At 45.6% G+C, this 25,136-nt stretch overlaps 1 protein-coding gene across 6 annotated transcripts in view; it reads right to left on the bottom strand.

Moving 5' to 3' along the window:
• CHD9 (chromodomain helicase DNA binding protein 9) overlaps positions 1-25,136 on the bottom strand; it is a 3,201,601-nt gene that overhangs the window by 3,063,618 nt on the left and 112,847 nt on the right. For all 6 annotated transcript variants that reach the window (XM_069639531.1, XM_069639523.1, XM_069639522.1 and 3 more), the window contains one exon: positions 1,869-3,480. In XM_069639531.1, the coding sequence (XP_069495632.1) occupies positions 1,869-3,323 (1,455 nt within the window). In that variant the 5' untranslated portion in view covers positions 3,324-3,480. The remainder of the gene's footprint in view (positions 1-1,868; positions 3,481-25,136) is intronic.

Below are 25,136 nucleotides of genomic sequence, written 5' to 3'. Positions count from 1 at the left end.
TTGTCCCGACAGATAGTACTTTATTACAAAAGGGGAACAATACATCAAGACTTCATTCACAATTGCAACAACTGTCATTCTATTCCAAAATGTATCCTAATGAAAGAACCATTATGGAACATAACAGGAGGTGCCCAGCTTGCAGTATGTATTAACAAAAGACAGAATAATAGGATCAAGTTCTAACTAAAATTAACTAAATTCCCTCTAGTGCGGTTGCGCTGGTGTGCCGCTTATCTAATTGCAGACAGGATAAGTAATGGAAGAAACTACAATCCTAATATGCAGCTGTTGACAAGTTACGGGTGCTGAGACAGCCTCCTGCCTAAAAAAACATCAGACACACTGCATGGTTAACACAGTGTGTGACGTGACAGGCAGTATTAAAACACACACTAGGTCAGTCTATTTACGGTAACAATTCAAACCTTAATGACCTGTAGACCTAATCTAATGTGTACCATTGCTCTAAAAGGTATAACAAATTATTAATTCAATCAGAGGAATTAAAACAATTTTTGGAAGATTCAGACTGTTCACTATGACGTTTCTGTCATTGAAATGTTGAAGAAGACCAAAAAGCTATGTCTCACTGAGAAGGCCCCTCGGAATGTCAGGGGATGCACTTTAAGTGGAGAAGCAAAACTGTGTAGTCTTTGACCGATCTGTTCACGTGTTGCACAGCAGTAATGGGAAGGAGGGACGAAGAATCCCGAAATCCATCCTTTCCATTCCCGATGCAAAAACGTACATTCACTGGGATATGAAGACTGTCCTGAAGAAAGTGGCTAAATAACTCGTAAACCACTGAAACCGGTAGACTAAGAACTGTCAGAGACTACACAGTTTTGCTACTCACTCCCTTTTCATAACCTTGCATGATCTTTAATCGGGGCAAAGGATTTCCTTTTTTTAAATAGCACAAATACATTTTGATGTAGACTGGACAAAAAGAGAAAGTAACGAGTAATGAAATAGTGATCTATAAGTATGTGTATAAACATATGTATGCATGCACCACACTGTACACTAAACATTTCCCAATCTATCTGTAAGAAATGCATAACCCCAACCAAAACTAGGGTTGAGGTCTTTGTTGAACAGATCAATCTTTGGACTTTCAACTTGATGGTTGGAGGCCCGATTTCAAAACCAAATTCAACTATCATGAATACAGGCCTCCAACCGGCCACCTATGTCATTTTATTCCCAAACAAATATCATTATGCAGACACGTTGGTAACATCTTAAGGAATATTTTCCCTTACTATGCACATTACCCTCAAAAGGTGACATTGGTCACTGTGCGGATTACATCAATACTGAATTATACCAATCCTTTTAATCTAGGCCTTCCATAGTATGCTATGAAAATACTTCAAAATGTTCAATCAGCACCTTCTGGCCTTCCTTTGCCTAAAAGAGCACATATTGTGCTTGCCTTGAACTATTTGCAAGAAAGTTCGATCTTACATGCAACTGGGCCTTTTTTGTTCCAAAAGTGTTACAATCTGACAACCGCCTTGGAATCTCCATTTCCCTAATACCTACCTGTTTTTCATAACTCAAACTAGGAAATCCTAAAGGGGAAATCCTGAACAGCAGTATATGTGGTGCCAGCAGCAGAATATGACTTCATGACCATCAAATCATGTCTTAGAAGACATCTACAAATCCGGAAAGATTTGAAATCTTCATTACTGCTAAAGTATGGTATATCTTGTGCCCATCTATTACAAGATCAGGCACCATTTTCCATGGTGCACTTGGCATTGAACACATTTTTAACAACATGGCATGACTTAACAGAACATTTGTCAGCAGACAACCAAGTACTTCTGAAATAGTTCAAAAGACGGGAGACATACCTTTCCTTGGGAGATGAAACTATTTCGGTCTTGAATTTGATGCTGGTTCGGAAACGATGGATGCCAAGGGTGAATCTGGCCTCGAGGTTGGGTTCGAAAAACATCAGATGGGCGTTTTACTTTATCAGGGCTACTGCTATGATGCAAAGCACAGGGCTCCAGCACAGCATGGCCTGAATCTGAACTTTCTGGACCATATGCATTGTCATCAAATCGGGGCAGCATATCATCCTGAAGGAGGTCATCTGGATCCAGCCCTGTGAATGGCTCTGCTTGAGATTCAACCTGGCGAAGTAAATTCTCCTCTAAAGATGAAAACCCATTGCTTTCTATATGTTCATTAAAATTAACAATCTGGGTAGCAGAGACAACAGGTGCAGTAAAATTAACGTTAACAGGAGACAATTTTGTACTTCTGAAAGTATCCTGAGAATTCACTGGAGGAAATATTTGAAAAGTATTTGAATTCAATGGTGCATTCAGGTTCAAGATGTGCTGTGTGGCTTCTTGCTTGGTCCTTGAAGATGCAAATGCCTCACTGCCAGTAAAATCTGATAAAGTGTGTGTTGGATGACTAGTGGCGAGAACAGTAGCAGACTGCAGGAGGTTATTAGAAGACACATGTTTACTGGAGAAGGAATAAGGAGAAGAAAATGGAGTAGCACCGACAGAACAAGCAGCCATAGCAGGCGATGGCCCATCAAATCTCACATCTTGCTGATCACTATAGTGCATTGGAATCCCTGAAGTTTGAGTGAACTGTTGGACAGAGAGAGTGTGGTGTGGACTTGATGGGCTGCCAACTTTAGGCAGCTGGATAGAATGTATTCTGTGTGGTGGCGAAATGCTAACTTCCATGAAGTTTTTGCGTTGGTTTAAAGTTTCTGGCCCTGGGTTAATATTATTTCTGCTTTGTTGAGACTGTAGGGAGGCACAAGGTTGTGGCTGCTCATTGGCCTGAAATAAAGAGAAGTCACTGTGTGCTATGAACCCTTTATTTTGCTGCATAGATGGATTATGTACAGGATGGTTAAATGGTGATCCATTCTGACTTGCGACAGGAGCAGCTGTCTGGAGCCCCCACATGGGGCTACCACCTGCCACATCTGGAAACATCCCGTTGGCCTGGCTTTGAGGGTGGATTGGTGAACAGCTGAACTGTGAGCATGGAGACATTACGTTTTCACTTGAGCTGTTGAATGTTTGGTTGATTTGGTGAATCTTGAGGGAATCAAAGGAAGTCAGTGGTTCAAAGTCGCTAACTTTTCTATGAGTTTGAGAATCCTGAACATGGTTCATTGAGTCTACGTGCAAGGGTTCAAATTCAACACCCAAGTTCAATTCATCAACAAGTGAAACAGATGCTGGTTGTACAAAAGCATCATCTGACAATCCTTCTAAAGTCTCATCGAAAAGGTGAGCATCGTCAAAAAAGTCCATCATGGGATCTGTCATCTTAATTATTTTGCATCCAGGTGGTTCTTTCAAAATGGCTTCACACAAACTTTCTGTAGAGTAAACAGATGTTTTAAATTATCAGAGCTTCACCCAAGAGGTGGCACATGGGCTTTGTGCTTTTGCAGAACATCGCGTTTGATGTTTCAAAAATAACCTAAAATAGAAACAAAAGGAACATTGTTACTCAACTTACTTTTCAGCAAAACAAATAACTCAAAAAACAAAGGCTGCAGCAAATCAGAAAGCAAAGTAAAAGGTATGTTCTACCACGTGTCTGGTGTCTTAGTTACATTGCACAAACCAGACCAGAAAGGAAACAAAAAAATAGAACTAGCCTAATGAGAGCCAGTACAAAGTTATTCTGTGTGATGAACAGTCTACGGTTAATAAATCAATCGTACCCCTAATCCCCTATCAGTAATGTGCAGCACCTGAATGGTTTAGATTGTGAGCTTTCCCTATATTCAAATTATACCAAGAACAAGGTAGAACTATACACAACTAATCAAAATGGAGGATTAATGCAGAGTAACTGATCAATTACACAATTACTTTAATGCATGCACAACCCATTTTCCATTTCTTTCATCCAATTAATTGCTTATTTTATTATTATTGTTGCCAAATGTACAACTTTTTGGTGAGGTGCTTTGATGTAGATTTGCTCCATCATTCCTCTTTCTAATTATGACCCTTTACACCTTTGCTCCGCTTAATGTATACTTTGTGGAGGCTCCAAGATAAATCATTTTCTCAAAATTTAACCTACACTGTCTCTGAATATACACCCATGGTGTACTCAAGTCATCAAAGTACAGGTTAAACAATCCTGCTTGCCTACCCTTGCACTGTCCCCATCTTCAAAAATCTGTCAACTTTTCAAACTAGCTCTATCCCTGCAAAATATACTCGGGCGGATAGCTGAGGTGCAACGCACTCGCCTTGGAAGCAAGACGAAGGAGAGCAACACAGGTTCAATCCCCGGGTCCGCGCTTAGCAACCTCTGGGTATTGAGTTATAAATAACCAGTTAAAATAAATAAAATATAAATACAGTACTTTAAACTATATTCGATGTTTTGATGAAAGTGTAAAAAGTAAATAAATATTCAAGTGCTTACTGATACTATCAGGGAATATTCCAATTCTTGCACAGCCTTTTGATTTGCAGCCCAATGTAATCAAGTATTGGCAAAGACACACGTTGTGGCTTTTATATAGCATTGTATACGCATTTAGTAGGCATTACCATCATAAGCCCAAGTACGCACACCTTTGCCAGGTATTGGCTTAATTTACCCAAGTATTTTCACCGGTTTCTGGCGTTTCCTTCAAATGTCAACGTAGACACCAATACAAGGGGCTGGTATTGAAAGACTATTCGGAGGACTGAAAACAGTGCTTGTGGGTGGGCAAATACCTCTACACAATCAATTCTTTGCAGCTAAAGACATGATCAAGATATGGTATGTGTATATTCCTCAAATCGTTAGATCATTAAATCATGTCCATTGGTAGCTGAAGCCTGTCTTTCCATCCTATCTCGTTCCCTCTTTAGTCTGGTGTGATGGGTACTTACATATTTGTGAATGTATTTGGGTGGGTGTCCATGTGGGTGTGCGTATTTACAAGTATGTATGGCTGCATGTATGTGAGCGCAAAAGTTGGTCCTTGTATGGGGTTGTGCAGTGTGGGGTTATATGCCCATTATAAATGCCTGGATGCATGTGCATTGTGTAGGAATCTATGCAGTGGGAGTGAGTGGTCACGTGTTGCTCTGAAAGGCTACCCAGGTATCCCCATACAAGTGGAGGACAGTGACCCACAGGCCTCACACCTCCACAGCAGAAGAGAGCATAGGCATTTGTATTTATTTGAAGAGCAGGGATGTCAATTTCGATCAGAAATGACAAACATATTTACAGATGGAGGAGGCAGTCCCAGGACGGGTGCATGTACATTATCACAAAGATGAGAAGTGGTGAGACAATTTATGACAGTGTGAACAAAGAGCAGGGACAGGGCAGAACAAAAAATAAACCGTGACTTAGGTAACATTAACCTAGTGTGGCAAGTGCATCACAATAAAGGAGTACTCGAATATACAAAATTACACTACTACATGGCACTGGAGGGAGTGGTGGGTTCAGGTAAAGTGGATGGGGCAGGCAACTCAGTGAAGTTTAAGCCGAGCTTTGAAAAGAACCACAGTCTGACTTGCTTGGATTGGGATGGGCAGTGGAGCAGGCAAGAAGGGAGAAAGAGCGGATGCGAGATGAGGCAAGGGGAGGAGGGTGCGGTTGAGGTTAAGTGTACAGGAGCAGAAGGAACAAGATGGTGAATAGACCGAGATAGAGTCAGACAGGTACTTAAGAGCAAGACCACTGAAAGCTTTGGAGATCAGGAGAAAGAACTTGAAAAAGGAGCGGCTGTGCATGGAGAGATAGCCAGCATGGTGTTGGTAGGAAAAAGTGGGGAGCGGATATGCGTAGGATGCAGCAAGTGCAACTAGCAAAGCAGATGACTGTCTAGAGGAAGGAAGGAGGGGAAGGCCAAGGAGTAGGATTGAACAGATTTCCAGGTGTATTCCAGGCTGCTGAGCACAAGGGTGGATATAAGAATTTCCGTAGCGCGATGAATAAGAAATTGATGCATTTTCTGAAAGTTGAGAAGGTTAATGAGGACAGCAGAGGCGGTGGTAGTGAGGAATCGTACGATCAGAGGATACCATCAAAGAGGATGCCAAGGTTGTGAGCCCTGGGTGAGGGAACAAGGTCAGGCAAGGAGGAGAGAAGAGGGGAGCGCAGGGATGGCATTTGAAGGCTGCATAAAGATGACTTCTGTTTTTTCAAGAGTTCAGCTTGAGGCAACAGAGGGCCATCCATTTACAGATTGCAGTGAGACCGTTGGTAATCCACAGTGAACGTAAAACATAGAACATAAATTAATGTTCCAGTGCGTTTAGTTTTGATTTGTTACAGTAACATACATATGGAAGCATGTTTCAATGGATCGGGTCTGGCTAGCCCAAATTCCTTATTTGAATGATAGTGTATAAATGGGGCCTGTGTTATATAACTATTATCTCTAACTCTCTGCAAGTCAAACGCTTCTCCAAGCAGAGAGTGGGGGGTAGATCTCTCTATTTGGCAGGAGCCTCCCTCTAGTGGCCTTCCTGTCCCTCTGCGTCTTGAGCCGGATCTCCTTAAATTCCAGAAGCTTTTCAAGACCTTTCTCTTCTCCTCCTACCACCCATCCCCCCTGCTAGTTCCACCTGCCTGTCTGGTTGTCTGTCTCCCTAATGAGCCTTATTGGGTCCAGGCCCTCCTTCAACCAGTCTCCCCCTATCCACCAACCAGCACTTGTCCTTGGGCACCCTTCCCTGAGTAGCCTACTGAGTCTGGTCCACCCACCCTTCCTCCCTCGCACTAGTTGACCCCTTCCCCTTTTCCCTTCCCCTTTTCCCTGGGCACTTGCCCACCCCCCCTTTCCCCTCTCTCCTGCATATCTCCCCCTTCCCCTCTCCCTGCACTTCCTGTTATTGCACTTGCACGACCCGAATGTCCCAAGGCCTAGCAGGACCGTTACTGTTATGTATTCCTCTACCCCCTCCCCCTTGTCTTGTGGTGCTTGGAAACACTTTCTGATGTATAGGTGCTATACAAAATGTACAATACATAAAGTCTGCTTGTAGTGGTTTATTTTTCCATTTCAAGCACTTCCCAAACCTTACACCAACAAATTGATACCTGGTGTCACCAACCCTCTCCCCCTCTCCCCCCAGATCTTTCCATCTTTGTGCTCGGGAGAGTCTTCACCAGTTAGCATGTGTGTTACGAGGTAGGGAAAAGCTCTGGACATTTGGTATTTGCCATCCTCTTGGTTTTGCCTTTAAATTGAGTTGTGTTGGCATGCAGTGTCCAAAACAAAGATACAGGCTGCATTCATTCTATTAGCATGGAGAGCGAGTCCTTTTAGTGGTAGCAATTTTGGTGTTTAAGCATTTCAGACCATGTGTCAATTGCATGTAGTTACTAATTTTTAAGGAGCATTATCCGCAGCAAAGGATTCTGGCTATTATATTTAGAGATTAGGCGCATGTCACTTCAAGGTTTTTTTTGCTAGCATCATTGAATTAGGTTGTGTCTTGGTTGCAGTTAACATAAGATAGAATGTGATGTTTTTGTAGTTGGGGAAAGCTTTTGTTAGGTTTCGAGTGTATGGCTGAAGTGCCAAATAGTATTAGCATTAAGTGGGAAAGACGTATTTATTCGCATAAGGGACATCTGTGATATTAACCAGAGCCCTGCCATTTTGAACTAGGCCCAGTTAGAGATTGTAGCTTTCTGCCATTCAGGGTACTAGGCTGCGTTTGAGATTTTGTCCTGTTCTTTTAATTAGATTTTATTCCTGCTTTTCCCAGCGAGTGTCCAGATTGCATTGGTCCTTGGAGGAAGGGTTAAGTGCCACACAGAGATTGGTTATTGTTGCAAGGCTTATATGCTCCCAGATGCTTCAGGCAGGAGATCGGAAAAGCTATGTTCCCCACATTAGATAAATGACATGACAGTGAAGGACAGACACATTTTGATGTGAAAAAGGCCTAGAGGCAAGACTTAGCCAGAGTATTGCACAAGGTAGTGGTAATTCATTGGTAGGACCATTGGAACTACAGCTGACAGGTTAAATAGATCAAATAAATCAGAGAAAACAGCCCTCAAGAGCAGTTCCTCGTCTAGGAGTGCCTCGTCCAAGAGGACACAGATGCTGAGGTCTTTTGATTTTGCACAGTTTAGAGTGAAGCCTGAAAACCCTTAAAATATCTCTAGCACTTGAATTAACACAGGGAGGGATGCAACTGTGATTTTCAGATAGATAAGGCCATCGTCTGCATACAGAGCCATTTCATGGGAATTTTGGCCCACTGTAATACCCAACCTAAGGCCTCCATTGATAGGGCAAAAATGTGTGAGAGGGCAATCTGAATGGTGTCTGTAAAGGTTGCCATTTAACTTAAAAGGAGGGGTGCACTCAACATTTATATGTTTAAGCTGTGCCTACGCCTAAAGAAAGTTACAATTAATTTCACAATGGAGAATGAGAAACTTGTAGGGTAATTTGTCATTGGTATGGCGCCTTTATTCCATTGGTATGGTCAAAAAGCGCTGTAAGTGAACGCTCTCAGGGGACCGAAGTCCAAGGTATGGGAATTAAGTCAGAGGTTTAGAATGCATGTCTGCATTTTGGCCAAATGAAATTGGGCAGGGATGGCCAAGCCCCAGTTAGCTACCCATTTCGAGCAGGCATGTGGATGGGTGCTGTGAGGGTGTTGGGAGTGTGCCTGAGTGCAGGAGACTAGTTATGGGTCCAGCTACACCCAATTTTTGTCGTGGGACTTTGCATTCTGATGGCAGAGGTGTTCTGCGTTATGTCTTAGGTAGCCGATGCGTGCGGGTGGGTGGCCGTGCATGCGGCTAGAATCCATCAACATGGAGTGCGATACGTGAGCTTGAGCCCCGAATGGTTACTAGTTCTCGTCGATGTAGCAGTGGTATGTCCTGGGTTTTATTCTCTACCTTGGTCTGGAGAGATCCCGAGAAGAAACACTACTGCCACTGCCATTTGGGTAAACTCGAAGTGAGGCAAGGGTTTGTCAGGTTGCAGGTGGGAAAAGCCAGGTCTTGAGGGCCATACGGAAGGCAAGGTGATCCTCTAAGCGGCAGTGATCCTCTAAGCGGCAGATGCTAAGTGGAAGTGATTTCCAGAGTGTGGGAGATTGGACAGAGGAGGATCCCCTATTCTAGTGGATTTGAAGGGAGGGACCAGAAGGAGGAGTGTGGAGCCTGATCTCTGTTGGGTTGGATGCAATGTACGTTTGTGTTGAAGGCAATCAGGGACTGTCTTGTGGAGGGCCCGGCGGGTGATGCACATGGCTTTGAAAGCGGTCCATCGGCCGACAGGCAACCAATGGAGCTCCACGAGGCCAGGTGCGATGTGCTCTCTGTGTCGAGGACAAGGAGCTTTCTGAGTTGGTAAGCAGGGGCGCCTAGGTAAAGGGAATTGGCGTAGTGAAGGCAGGAGAGGATCATAGCCACAATTGCTGTGACTCTGTGAGGGTAGGAGGAGTCTGAGAATGTAGGGGTGTAGTAGTTGGGATGATCTAGATGAACAAGTTACTTCTTACCTTGTAACGTTCTTTCGACGGGATGTTCCTCCGACGTATTCCTTATCTTTGATAATACGTTTCCAGCTTGCTGGCCTCGGAATTTTTTTCTGTAGAGGGCGCTGCGCGTCGACGTTCTCTGAGTCGATGTCCCTCGACGGCCACCGTATTGGCGCCGACGTCATCATGCCCATAAATAGCCACGTGCTGCGTCCGTTGCTCAGTTCCGTTTTGTAGCATAAGAAAAGTCATGCCTGAATTGGTTATTGACCTTGAAGGAGCGTAAGCGGCAACCACAAGGGAAGTATCACTGCGGGGATGGTTGGGAGGGGCAATAAGGAATACTTCGGAGGAACATCCCGTCGAAAGAACGTTACAAGGTAAGAAGTAACTTGTTCTTCAAAGGGATTTTGTCCTCCGACGTATTCCTTATCTTTGATAGACTCCCATAGCAGTGGCATGTAATTGGAGGTGGAAGTGAGAATGTTATGTATCCCTTTAGGGATGGACCGAATGTAATACGGCCTTGCCAAATCTGGACGCTTAACATTTTCTTTCTGAATTCCTCAGACTCAGCTTGAGAGCTGTGTTTAGTGGGACAGCAGACCCTTTCTGGGGACACAGAAGACGACGAGGAAGGGGATCTTCGACGTCTCTTTTTTGAGTGTCTTGATCTCGACGAATGGTGGGAGCTACTTCGAGATCTAGAATGGGAATGTTTGACGGCGAGGAGACGAATGCCTCGACTCAGCAGAAGAAACCTTTGAGGAGGTTTTGACGGACTTACCTCTCTCGAGCTTCCCCTTGCGCTCCATCAAGGCTTTCGCCGCCATGGACATGCAGTCCTCACACTCCGAACAATGGTGCTCGGATCCCAAGCACCACAAGCAGATCCTGTGTGGATCCGTTAGACATTTTTTTACCGCAGTCTCGACATTTCTTGAAGCCGGATCGCGGCATCGTCGGTTCCGATGAAGATGCCATGACTGAACTGAGCAACGACGTTCCGAGGCCCCACGAAGCGCAGAAAAACGGAACTGAGCAACGGACGGAGCGCGTGGCTATTTATGGGCAGGATGACGTCGGCGCCGATACGGTGGCCGTCGAGGGACATCGACTCGGCGGACGTCGACGCGCAGCGCCCTCTACAGAAAATATTTCCGAGGCCAGCAAGCTGGAAACGTATTATCAAAGATAAGGAATACGTCGGAGGACACAATCCCTTCGAAACAGCGTTGATGTTTTCTGAAAGTGTTAGATCGACGTTAATGGTCCATCCCGAGTTCTTTACTGAGTTGGATGCTGCAAGAAGGGGTCCTAGGGAGGGCGGCCAGGGGGTGTGTTGGGGGAAGAGAGCCTTCTTGCCACAGATCTTGATTTCTGTTTTACCAGGGTTAAGGAGGAGGTGGATAGCCACCATCTAGTGGTAGATTGCTGAGAGGCACGAGGCGAGGTCAGGAAGAGGGAACGCAGAGGTCTTGGAGATCTTGAAGTTGATCTGGGTGTCATTAGCATAGGTGCAGCAGGTTAGGTAATGTGAGCTAATAAGAGCAGGGAGGGGGCTCAGATAGAGGTTGAAGAGCAAGGGTGACAGGGTTTGGGGGGAGGGAGAGGAGAGGTGTAGGGAGGGAGGCCGGTGATTTGTGATCGGTTAGCGAGGAAAGACGAGATCCATCTTAGTGCGGAGTCTGTTTGTGAGGATGCTTTGGTCTATAGTGTCAAAGGCTGCCTCGAGGTAAAGGAGGATAAATGCAGCACATCCTTTGGAGTCAGCAGTTCCTTTCATTTCAGGACACCCCAAATGAAGACCAGGGATGATTCAGTTCCACAGAGGGATCTGAATGAACACTGGGCAGGGTCAAGCAGGTAGTTGGATTCTAAAGAGGCAGAGCTGGGAGTATGCCATGCAGTCAATGAGTTTGGCTATGAAGCGGTTGCTGTAGACTGGTCGGTAGTTGGCCAGAAGGAGGGGGGTCATGACGTGCGATGCCGTGGACGGTGCTAGGAAAAGGTCTGCGGTGAGGGAATAGTTAATTATAGATCTTGGATTGCTGCCTGCACAGGTTAAGGAGAGTATTTTCTCCAGTAGGGAGTGGGAGGGATTGATCTTGGAATTCCAGATAGGATATGGCAGAGAAGGACATGGGGAGGGAGAGGAGTGTCAGGCGAGGGAGTTTATGGTGTGGTTTCATTCTATAGCTATGGTGTAAAAGTGGTCCGATAAGGCATCAGAGTGCTTGGTAGCTGGGGGTGTGGAGGAAGTGCAAAGAGAGGCCTTGATTTCCAAGATGACCTTGTGGAGGTACCTGCTGGAGTTGCAGGTGTTAGCAATTCGGTTCCAGTAAAAGCATGTTTTGGCTTTCCTGATTCTGGCCCTGTAGGCCTTGATCTGCCTGGAGTAAATAGCTCTGTTCAGGGGGGATGCCAGGGAGTAGTGGAGTGTTTTGAGGGATTTGAGGAGAGGGGTGAACCACCTTGGGACAGAGCCTGGTCTGTGGGATGAAGATTTGGAGGGGGTGAGTGGTTTGAGGGCATTGAAGAGCCATAGGTCAAAAAAGTCGATCGAGAAAATACCTCCCTGGAGAGGGAGATTGGCAAGGGAGACGAGTAGCCAGACCAGGGGTTACTATGACCGTCTTCCAACACGGGACACAGGAGGACAGTCCGGTGCTGGTGAGGTGGGGGTTGGGGTTGGCGGTCGAAAGTGAGAAGAGGCTGGCTGCATGATCAATCCAGATTAGTGGTCGGGGAAGGGGATGTGGGGGAGTGTGGAGATCAGATTGAAGGAGCTGAATATCACGTCTAGGGTATGCCTAGCAGTGTGTGTGGCACCTGAGATCAGTTCAGTCATGTTGAGGGGTTCAATGCTGTCGACAAGTCATGGGATTGAGAGGGGCATCGATATTGCGATCTCCTACCATGGTGGGGGAGGGTTAAGAGACCAGGATGGCCGTTAGGGAGCCACTAAGAAATGTCTATTATAGCCCAGAGATCTCTAAAGGAGTAAGAAGCTGTGGGTGATGGAGAGTGATGAGGACATTCACTAGGAGAAATTGAACGTCTGCGTTGCATGCTTGTTCCTCGGCATCTGAGATGGTGAGGTGTAGTTTGTGGAAGATGGCTAACCCTCCTGCTCTGCTGGTTCCGTTGTGCATGATGTGTGTAGCCTGGGGGGAAGGAGGGGCCTAGTGCACAAAGGGTTTGAAATCACTAGGGGCAGAAAGCACTATGTGGACTAGACGAGTGGAGAGTGGGAGACATTTTGTTTAGGATTGATAGCACAGCTATGAAGGATGTACATTTAGAGGAGGAGGATAAGGGGGATAGAAGATAGCAACGGCAAGTTTGGATTATGGGACAGTGAGGTCGGAAGATGAGATGGGTGGGGACACATGAGATGAGGAGACGAGGTCGAAGAAGAAGTGGCTCTACGCGTATTATCGGATTTGGGTTGTTTGACCGAAGTGAAAAGATTTGCGGTGGAATTGACCATAGTCCATTTCGCCACAAATCTGTTTTCACTTTGGCAAAACAATTCAAATCTTGCCATAAACCAAACCCCCTCCACCCCCTTCCCCTACTTAACTTTTTTCTCCCCGCCACTGCTTCTGCTGCACCCCTTCAACCTCAGATCCGTCCCTCCAAATCTGGTCGAATCTGACACCAAAAGGGTCAATATATTTTGTATTATTATCTTTAAGCGGTCAGGTTCGGGGGACACCCCCGCTGACATAGTAAACTAGGGTGCAGGGGACATTCCCACAGCCACTGCTCCCTTTGTTCACTATAATGCCGTTCGAATGAGAGATTTGATCGTAATATTCGTATTCGATCCAATCTTTGATCAAATCACCCATTCAAACAGTTTTATTTGGTCAGATTGGGTTTTACCGTAATATCGCCACATGTGGAAAGTTTATTGGGTCCCTGATTAATGAACAGATGTGGGAGCACAGCACTGGCCAAAGGGAATGTGCGGAAAAGATGAGGAAGGTGACCGGGACACAGTTCCCCTTATTGCATAAAGGACCAGGAATGGCTCAATATATTGAATGGACACACAAGGATGAAAACACGTCTCTCACTGCAGGGGCAGAGAAATCAATCTATGCCATTGAGAAATAAACGGCGGGCGTTACAATGGCTGTGGGTAACTTGAAGAGCTTATTCGTTGCTATATTGGGAGATCAGGCTGACAATATTTGAGTGAAAGCAGGTTCCCAGCGTGCGACTCAGGGATGACATTCATAGCAGCGCTCATTTTAATATTAGGGCATATGTGTGGGCTGCTTTGCGTCGTGCCTATCCCGATACGCCCAATCGAAGCAAAGGGGTGGGCAGAGATACAGTCTATAATTATACATCACTGTAAACAGTTGAGAGAAAAAGATAAGGAAACAGCCCAACTACTTCGGACAGAGGAAGCAAAACTGGTACAAAAGAAATCAGCAAAAGCAATCAGTGGAAGGGCCCATGATAGCAGTACTACACTATTCACAGACCAAGAAAAGGGCGGTACAGACAGACGTGAGAACAGCCCATGGGTGGACAGAAGGGTACGACTGGAACGGTGCGTTTCAGCGGCAATATCAATGATGGCCCCAGGGAGGACATTCATGGAGAAGAGGGGGGTTTACAGGCCCGAGAAGAGCAACAGGAGGATTTTGGGGCATGGGGTGGATATGGGGCAACTTTGGACATGGGGGGAAAATATGATTTTTTTTATGGGAATGTAGAAGCCGGGCCAGTGGAGGTTACAACCCAATGCCCCGTATGCTCCAGGAGGACCAGCCCCCTATCGATTGCCCTATTTCCCTGGCCCCAACTTGCAACCGTACGAGCACAACAACCACCTGACCAAGCAGCCCCGCATTTGCCCTTTTCCGCAGCTGCAAACACCAGTACACAACAGTCAAATGGCATTCGCTGCCCACACCGCCCCTCTATAGGTGCCTCAAATACCCAATAGCAATGTGGTCCCCAATTGCACGGTTACATATTATCAGGGAGCGAGTGTGCTGGGGGGCAATGCTTTCGTCTTACCAGGGACGAACACTTATCCAGATTAGGACAGCCCACAGTGTTCTTATGTGCCCATTTCTGTCTGTCACTGCTGACCTAGAAGAGGAACCCTTGGTGGGCGTGGAACTAAGCAACAAACCTTTTATTTTTATGGTGGACACCAGCGCCACCTAATCATGCATTGAGGAACATTTTCCTTTATCAGGTGAGAACATGGACACGCAGGGCTTCTAGGGGGCAGTGAATGTGTTCCTTTTACAGAGGAATTTGCCATCAAATTGGGGTGTGGGGGGTTTGGTGCTAGCTCTGTTTTCAGAAACATCTCCCCCATTAACCTGTTGGGACGGGGTGTGCTCAGTAAACTGAACATGACCATCTAATTTACTAAAAGAGGGGTGGTGTGTGCTAACCTGGGGATGCAGAAGAAAGAGCGGAGGTGCGCACCACTTTCATGAATAAATGAGTGTATCAATAAGTAGATCTATTTGTGCAGACAGTGAGTCGAGGTGTCTGGAGTGAACAGGTAAAAAAATCCTTAGCACAAGGACTAAAAGTATAGCAACAAAAGGTTCAGCGATTCCCCTGGACTAACCTAATGCTCACAGTTAATATGTAATCAAGCATTCATAATGTTCAATCTCTATTAGTGCATTCAGTAATATTTCAAAAATATTTCCTTCATACTACAATATATAAACTCAGTCCTTATTTATTACATCATTAGAATGCAGTATGCAGTACAGAAGCCAATGCATTTCGGAGTAATGTCCATCTTCAGGGCTAGAAACAGTCAAACCAGTAAAATAAATCATATATCCAACCAATGCTATATGTTTTGATACAATGGGCCTCATCACTAGTTGGGCTGTATTCTCGGCTGTAATACCGCCGACTGTAATAGCCCTAGCACCGACCGGTCCGGCTGTATTACCGCCGGATCACGAGTTGGGTGTTAACGGTAAATCCCCATTCCCAACTGGGTCCATTGGATTCAATGGGGTATTTTCAGCGCTAATTATGCGGGCTAATACAGCCGGCGGTAATACAGCCGAAAACAGGGGATTTTCACCTCCTGAGAAAGGCTGGAGGTAAAACAGCCCATTTAGCGCCCAACTCGTGATAGGGCTAGCCCTTAAATGCGGCTGTAATACCGTTACCACGGCATTTAAGGGCTACAGCCCAACTCGTGATGAGGCCCAATGTCATGATCAATAGCACACCGAATGTGAAAAAATACAGACCAACACGGAAATAAAACAAAAAAAGATTTGAAAATCTTCATGTAAAACAATATGTTTGTATCACGGGCTACTGTTTTACCTGCATTTAATGCATACACTCACCTCAAACTACTAAAATACAATGAAAAAGAATGGAAATAAAAGTAAAATAGACCAGCACATATAATAATGCATTTAACCAAAGCCCCAATGTGAAGTTATTGTTCAGAAAAGTGGTCAAACTAAATAGTTTACCAGAGTATTCTCTTACAACCCGCTAGTGGTTGTTAAAAAGCACTAAATATATAGACAAACTGAAAAAAGGAAATCCGAAATAATGAATACGTCATATGTTGTGACCCAAGTTTGGTCATACAAGCAAAAGCCTGGGGATGTGCCACATAAGAGCCATGGTAATCATTCATGCTCTAGGGAGTGGGTTGGCGGCCCGAGGGGTTCCTGTACACCCAGATTTGCTCATGTAGGGAGTGACAGTGCTGTTGAATGCAATTTCCAGCATAGGAAACTGGTGTTGAACTCCCTCTGATTTTATTCTCAGGCTTGAGTTGCCCCAAGAACACGTTGCAGGGATGACTATCATGTTGGACGTTGAAGGAGTGTTCGTGTCAAAAACAAGAATTGTTTTGATAGCGGTAGACACTGGGGGGGGGGGCAGTGGTGTAAGGCGTTCTGTATCAACCCGACAAAGCCAGTAAAGGATTTGACCGACTCAGATTTGTTTGAGGACAAGGATGACTATGGGAAATAATACAAGCCATATGCGTTTCCGTGTGAAATAATGGTCCAATATCGGCAGGTTGCATGGCCTATGTTTGTGGCAGAATGTGTCCACTCATTTACCCAAGAAGACTTGGCACAGGTTCCAGATGTTTCATGGACAACTAATCCCCATGATGTAGGTCTTCTGCGCAGTGTTGCCCCAATACAAATTATCCTCAAACCAGGAGCAGTACTGCCCCGAGTGAAGCAGTATCCACTGTCAAAGGAAGCGCTTTTACACCAAGGGATTATTGTACCTTCCAACTCAAACTGCAATATGGTCAAATACCCTATTAAAAAACAAAAGGGTCCAGTTGGAGAATGATTCGGGATTTGCGCCCTCAACAACATAGTACATGCAGAATATCCAGTTGTCCCAAACCCTGAAACAATACTATGTAACATACCCACAACATCCACCCACTTCACTGTTGTTAACTTGAAAAACGTGTTATTTTCAGTGCCATTCCATCCACATTCACAATTTCTTACAGCGTTTACTAATGTCAGGCGGAGACTCCAACATACAGGGTTGCCTCAGGGGTATTGCGAATCCCCCAGTATTTTTAACATGGTACTACATGCAGACCTGGGGAACATACAAGTGCCCAGTACAATTATCCAGTACATGGATGATTTGTTAGTATGCAGTAAAAATGAGTGTCAGTGCAGAGCCGATTCTATCACCCTTTTACAATTATTGTCCGCAAAGGGGTACACGGTGGAGGGAGCCAAATTAAAGTATTGCCAGCACTAAGTTTTATATCTAGGTCAGCTCATTTCTGTTCATGAGAAGAGGAAAACACCTGAACGCAAAGCTGTCGTGTGCAAAATACCCCAGCCTATGACAGTGAGACATACAGATGTTCCTAGGGCTATGTAATTACTGTAGGGTCTGTATTTGTTTATTAAACCACTTACACACGACCAATGCTGTAGGCGCTCAAGGAGGCCCAAAAGGCAAAAAGTACCACCACATGCACAGAGGGCATGCTCATTAGCTTTTAAAAGCTAAAAACAGGTGATTGCTACAGCCCCAGTGTTAGCTACAACTGACTACACCCAAGACTTCTACCTCTTTTCACACTCTGACGGGCAAATGATGACTGCTGTATCGACACTAAAGAGCATAATGGGCCATAAGCCTTTATCCTAATACAGTGGTATGCTGGATTTGGTCATGCAAGGTCAGTTTCCATGCAAACAAGCACTTGCTGGCGCTCCATTTGTCATAGGGAAGTCAGACTATTGCCACGGGGTGCTCGGTAATGCTGTACGTAGAGCATGCACTTTTTGCTATTCTAGAAAATTCTAAATCCACATTGACTATGCAGTGAGCCTCAGCGTATGAGATAATACTGTCTAGCCCTAATATTCACATAGTGCGATGCAAAACAGTGAATCCGGCAACCTTTCTGACTGGCCCTATTACTGAAGACAATGAAGTACAGGACTGTGCCACTTATGAGGGACCAGACAATGACACCCCAAAGGCACACGACTATGCTCTGGACGAGGGAGAGGTGTTTATGTTGATGGGTCAGCAACTATTGACCAAGAGACAGGGAGAAGTCATACGGGTGCAGCTGTGGTTCACATAGTAGATGGAGAGTATGAGACATTAGTACAGAAATGGTTGCCAATTAACTATTCAGCGTAGGCAGCTGAACCGATTGCATTAATAGAGGCTCTAGAAGCATCTCGGGGGCGTAGAGTGATGATTTTAATACAGATGAAATTTCTCTCTGAAAGGCTGCAGCGGACACAACGGCCAAACATGCAGCCTATCTCCCCATACCCGAGAGAGCGGAATATCCTGAGATTGCAAACATGCAAGTACAGTTTCCACCACCATATACGTCCTTACCAACTAGTGAGATAATTGAGTTACAGGGACAAGCCCCACAAGATGAGAAACTTATGGCAAAAGAGAGGGTGCACAATCCCCAACAGATTTAGTTTGGAGGCAAGGTGACGATGCTCTATAAGTTGATGGTCACTGCATTTGAGCAGCTCCACTATCCTTCTCATGTGTCCAAGCAACATATCGCTGCAGAAATACAGGAGGACTGGTTTGTCCCAAATCTGCAAGAACTGCTGAATGTTTTTATTTTCAACTGCAGGGTGGGTCAGGGTGGGTCAAAGTTATGGTACTGGGCAAACACTCTGGACAATAAGGGGCACCTTGCCCCGCCCTACTGGACCATTCCGTGAGCTCCACATCGACTACGCTGACATGGAAGAACAGGGAAACACATACCGATATCTCATTGTGGTGACATGCCTCTTCTCCGGTTGGGTCGAGGTTGGTTCCTTGTACACATCCAGATGCCAAATTGGCTGCCAAGTTCTTGTTGACGGAGGTATTTCATCGATGGTGTGTGTGAAGATCGGAGAACGGCACCCCCAGGCCAACAGCATAGCTGAGCAGATGAATGTCCTTTTAAAGGCAAAGTTGTCAAAGTTATGCGTTACCCTCAAGAAGTCTTAGTTACTTACCTGTAACTATTTCTCCAGCATTGGATCATTCGTAGATTCACATGCTTGAATATTCCCCGCCATCAGACTGGGAATTTAAATAATTATAAACTATATTTAAAAAGTTCCCTTAGGGAAATGCTACACACCCAGACCCATAGGGTGCATGCAGCCTCTCACCTGTGTAGTCTCTCCACCTCCTTTGGTCCTTTTAGACCCTAACCAATGAGGTAGCAGGGCTTAAGCTCCACCCCAGTCATCCATCTTCAGAGTTTGAACCGTGAAGGCTGGCAGTTGATGACTGACTGGAGGAGGGAGCAGCCTCTCCCTAGGGGAGGAGGGCGGGCGCATGTGAATCTATTAAAGATACCAATGCTGCAGATTACAAAATGGCTGCTGACACAGAATAGACGTGCCGACGGCTGCTCCTCCACCCCAGTATGGCTAAAAGGTGGCATCCACCACCCCCAAAGGCTGAAAACTGAGGGAGAGCACTGAAGACCCTCCGCAGCAAAGAAGAACAGTGGAAAGGCATTCTAACCCCCAGAAAGGGGCACACCCGCACCTCCGGCAGCGTGGGAAGCTGGGACGGCCGAGGCAGTTGGAGCGCGGCGGGCTGCACTTCTCCCAGCAGGAAGAGCAGGTGAACCGAACAGGTCAGAAAGATGCCAGGCACGGTAGCGGGAGCTCGCTGCCTCTGACCGATGGCAGCGACCACCGCAGAGAGGACATAACCTTAACCTCAGGAGCAGCGGCCAGTGGCTGCAGGAGGTAGCTGAGTGGGAGGACCAGCTGGAGAGAAGTCATTTTGAATTGGAGGCGACAAACAAATCTGTTCAGGGCCCTTAGATCCAGTATTGGGCGCTACTACTCATTCCTTTTCCTTATTGGGAAGAAATGTGAGTAAAAACCCTTCCCCTTTTGCTGGAGTGGAACCCGCTCTATCACGGTCTTTTAAACAACTTGTTGATCTCTGCCGGCAGTTGTTGCAGCAGGTGTTCCATGTTCGAGGAGGTTGCAACGGAGGTCTCTGTATGAAGTCTATGGTGTGGCCTCCTTTTACCACCTCTAGTACCCATTTGTCTGAAGTAATGGTGTCCCATTGTCCCAGGTGTTGTAATATACGTCCTTCAAACAGGGTGCGATGCGGGAAGCGCGTCGTCCCAAAGTCCATTTTTCTTGGCCTGGGTTCTGCCCTGGCCAGACCCCCCCTTTTGCCTCGTTGGTTCATTTACCTGGTGGAACTTTGCTGGTATCAGTTTCTTGAATGGTAGGAGCTTGACGGTGCCTGCTCTTGGAAGGACCTGCTGTACGATCTGTAATTGGAATACGGAGCCTCGAAAGGGACGGTAACCTTTCACCTCGTCTCTTAGGGAACTGATGGCCCTAGCAGTGTCTGTGTCCGACTTGAGGTCTTTCAAGTGGTCGTCGATTTTCTTTCCAAATAGTTCCTGGCCATCAAAAGACATCTCTAAAACTTGAGCCTCTACTTCCGGTCTAAAGCTAGTGGCCTTCATCAGGTCTGATGTCGCAAGACTGTGCCGTGTGCCATTTGTCTAAAGCCGCAATGGGCTGCGTCTACTTTGGTGTCTATCATGTGGTCCGAGATTGCCTCATCTGTGATTATGGCTTTAGCCTCCTCCTGGAACTAGTGTGGTAGGTGTTTTACTAGGTGTGACATGCAGAGCCACAGTTCTCTGTCCAACCAGCCCATCATTGCCATGGAGTTAATAGCCCATTCAGCCAATGAGGCTACTGCGGAAACCTTTCTCCCCATTGCCTCTAGTTTGCGTCCCTCTTTATTGGGCGAAGCTGTGAGAGGAGATGCTGGGTTTTGTAGTCTTTTTCTCACTGCAACTGTGATTGTTTATTATATGTATAGCATTAGTTACACGCCCAAACCCGAAGGTATCATGGCGTAGGTTACGTAAAGCTTACTTGTCTGGGTACAAGGTAGTCACAATACAGGCAGGGTTAGTATCTCGTTGGTTACAGTACAGGCACTGCATTTTGAGTACAAGATGGTTACAAGACAGGCAAAACATTTCATGATTACAGTGGAAGCAGTGTGCTCATCATGACATAGTGGAGAAACTGCTGGTTACAATTTATTGAAGAGCCAGGTTTTAATAAAGCTCTTAAAGCGCTAGTGGGAGGGCTTGTTTCTAATGTAGATGGGAAGGGAGTTCCAGATCTTAGGTGCTGCTACTGGGAAGCTGGCACCCCCTGGCCTAGAGTTCTTGAAACTTGGGACAAATAAGTGAGTGCTGGAACCGGATCCGAGGGCTCTAGTGCACCTTTTTTGGGAGATTGAGTTGTTGAGGTATGAGGGGGCATCCCTGGTGATGCATTTGTGGGTGATGCCAAGCGTTTTGTATAAGATTCTGGCTTGGATGGGTAGCCAGTGGACTTCCCTCCTAATGTGAGACATATGCTCATTTCTTTTTAAGCCGAAGGCTGCCCGTAAGGCTTTGTTTTGAAGCAATTGCAGTTTGGCCAGATTCGTGCTTGTTGTTCCTAGAAGGAGTATGTTGCAATAGTCTAGTGTCGATAATATGCGGCCTCAAACTAAGGTGAAACAGTTTTGTGGTGTCAGAAATTGGCGGCTGAGTGCGATGAGTTTAGCCGTGTAGGCAGTAGAGGATGAGAGGGCTCTGATGTGTTTGGTCATAGTAAGGTTAGAATCTAAATAAACGCCCAATGTTTTGACCTGCTTGAGAACTGGAATTGCAGTTCTGTCAATGGTAATGGCAGAGTAATCAGCGTGGAGAGTTTTTAGTCGGGTAAGGGAACCTAGGATGAGGATCTTGTTGTTAAGATACAGACTGTTGGTGGCCATCCGATTTTGGATGATGGCATAGATCTTGTTAATACTGAATGAGTCTTGTTCATGGTTTCCCGTGATAGGGACGAGGATCTGGGTGACGTCCGCAAAGTTCGTGTATATGACTCCCATGGCGTCAAGGGCTGCAAATAGGGGTTTTGTATATGCATTCTACAGGGTGAGCGATAGGCAAGAACCTTCAGGGAGCCCTAGGAGTAGTGGGATAGGATCGGCAGCCTCCTTGCCGATGGATACTCCTGAAGTACGTTCCGCTAGAAATGATTTTACCCATAGGGTAGCTTCTATGGAAAAGTTGATGTTTTCTGATGGAGCATTACATAGCTTGGGAGAGTGGGATGCACAAATTCCCAGAGTCTCTTATTGTGTCCATCTGGATTTTGAGGTCTAATAGGGCCGTTTCTGTGCTGTGCTTGGGCCGGAAGCCAGATTGTCTGGCTCCTAGAAAATGGTTGCTTTCTAGATAGTCTTGGACTTGGGAGTAGGCCATTTTATTAGCACATTTTTAGCAGAAAGGGCACTATGGTTATGGGACAGTAGATTACACAGTCAGGCTTAGGGTGACCTCTTAGGCATAATGGTACTGAATCAGGATCCTTATATTTCTTTTCTGGTCTTGCCACCAGCACTGGTGTGGAGAGGGAAGTGGCCAGAATCTTTTCCCCTGCTTCCCAAAGTGGATCCAATATAGGGATTGTGGTTACTGTCCGGCTCCTCTTGTCCCTCTGTTCATAGAGGACCGGCGCCTTTTCTTCTGAAGCTACCGGAATTTTGAACATTTCAGCCAGCTTAACGATAGAGTGAAAGCAGACAATATCGTCCGGAGGGGAGGCTCCCCCTGGAGAGTCACGCTTTTTCTGCTTCGGATGACGACCAATTCCCAATCGTCTGGGTCTGTGTCAGGCGCATCTTGTGGTAATTCACCCTCCAAGTCTGCCATCTCTGTGATGGGAGACAGCTGTGATTTGTCCTCCAAACACCCTAGTTGCAGAGTTTGTGATTCTTGTGTACTAGTACATGCATCCTCTGGCTGTAGTACTTGCACAAGAGGCTCCTCAATGTCCGATGGCAAGGCCTTTTTCTGTTTTTGGTTGCTAGTCGACAGGGTTTCTGCCGCCAATGTCTTTGTCGACGAGTGCTTTGTAGACGAATGCTTCATGGACGACTCCTTCGACGATGACGTTTTCATCGACAGTCAGGTGTCTTGGATGGCGGAGGGCCACTCGTGGACGGTGAGGAGTGTTTAGTTGTGGACTGTGTCCACGTGGACGATCGCTCCGTTGACGAAGATGACATTTTGAAATCTTTACCTTTTTGCAGTTGATCTTTGCAGGCCTTTGGAAACCTTTTCTGACCCCAGAATGGATTTTTCGCTCCTCTTCTTTACCTTGCGGGTGGAGACTCCGCCCTGTCCACTGATGAAGCTCTCCTCTTTGGATCTTGCTTCTCAGAGTGCCTGGTGGACATTTTTGAGGATTCTTCGTCCAAAGACATTTGCCTGCTTTCTAGCTATAGCAGGAGTCTTCAGTGTCTGTCCTCCAGAGTCTTCTTGCATAAGGCATGACAAATTTTGCAGGATGGAATTGTGTGTGGATACAGGCAATACAATTTGTGAGGGTCTCTAATGAAGATTACCCTTTTGCCACATTTGCTGCAGTCCCTGAAAAGGGAGGTCTTCTCCTTGGCGGTCTGCATTTCAGTCTCTGTCATGAGGTGACGGTTAGGCAGACCAACACTTGACGTTTTAGAAAAAAAAAAAAAGAAAAAAAAAAAAAAAAAAGAGTGACCTGAATTCAGGAACACTAACTAGCAAAGGTACAGTCCCAATGAAGGGAAAGAAGAACCTTAAGTAGAGAAAAAATTATTTTGAGTAGTAAAAATGAAAATAAGCTTGAAGAGCTGAAGAGGATTCCCCTTTTCAATACGACCACAGTGAAACATCTGAAGATAGCTGAATGGGGTGGAGCTTAAGCCCTGTCACCTCAGTTGGTTAGGGTCTTAAAGGACTAAAGGAAGTCGAGGGACTACACACGTGAAAGGCTATACATGCCCTACAGGGTTGAGTGTGTAGCATTTCCATAAGGGAAAGTTTTTAATATAGTTTATAATTATTTAAATGACTGATGATTCCCAGTCTGACGACCTGACGAATGAAAGATCCAATGCTGGAGAAGAACTGGGTCTACTGTGTGCCCTTGGCCCTTTTCAGCTTTCGGACGCAACCCTGTAAGGATCATCATTCATCGCCCCATGAAATAGTAAAGGGCTGGCATATGCCCATGCTATTATCACCAATAAGAACTGCCTCCGATGCTCACAGGGCTGCATCCATCTTCAGGGATGAATTTAAACAGTTTATTCAAACATAAAAGGGAGATAAAAGGATAAAGAGCACTAGCATATCCTCAACATAAAGGGATTAACCCTTCGCAATTTGTGACAACAAAGCTAGTGCTACTATTTGTGCTACTATGTGTTCCCTATTCCTGTCCCATATCCACTTATGGGCACTTGAGCAAGAACTACTTCAGCACAAGTTTATAAAAAGATATACATATTTTATTATTAGATTGCACAAAAACAGTTTTTTAAGAACACCAATGGTGTAAAATCACTGTCCTTTTTAGAAAATTATTTACAGTGAAAATCTAAAAAACTATTCACAGGATTCTATGCACAAACTTTCACCCTTCATTTGGTAAGCTAATTGATTTAAATTCATAGGCTTTTAAAGTGTACTGTGCTGTGTTGTTTCTCACGCACGGACATTCCTCACTTCGCACACCTCACTTGAACTAATTTCATTCACTCATATTCAAACATTTTCATCATATCATTCAACACACACACACCTGATGTCCAGAATTTAAACAGTACCTGTCTGTGTTGATGCGCTCAACCAAACTCATTTGGTAAACAGATAGCTCCACGACGTTCAGAAGACGAAACCAGCACTGCACCAGACTCTGCAAGCAGTTGGCACCTGGAGACACCGTTCACGTTCTGAACTTTGGCCACAGGTGGAGTGAGCCGAGGTACAATGGTCCATTCACGGTCGTGTATGCGACTCCATTTGCGGACAAGGTAAAGGAGCTGCGCTATTGGGTAAACCTTTGGGATGTCCGACGGCACCCTCCACCCACTGCATCTGACTTATTGTCAGCACCCATTGAGCAATGATGCGTTTTCCTTTTGATCATGTGTGAACTGTTTATACTGTGTTAAAGGAACATTTTTTTTACGAGAAAGAGCATGCCTCATCAGTGCAACAGAATTTCAGTGTACTCAATTTCCGATGAGCATTAT

This window comes from Ambystoma mexicanum, chromosome 1q, assembly GCF_040938575.1.
Source record: "Ambystoma mexicanum isolate Mex_15411 chromosome 1q, UKY_AmexF1_1, whole genome shotgun sequence".
NCBI classification, from domain to species: Eukaryota; Metazoa; Chordata; class Amphibia; order Caudata; family Ambystomatidae; genus Ambystoma; species Ambystoma mexicanum.
This window is presented reverse-complemented; position numbering and strand designations above follow the sequence as displayed.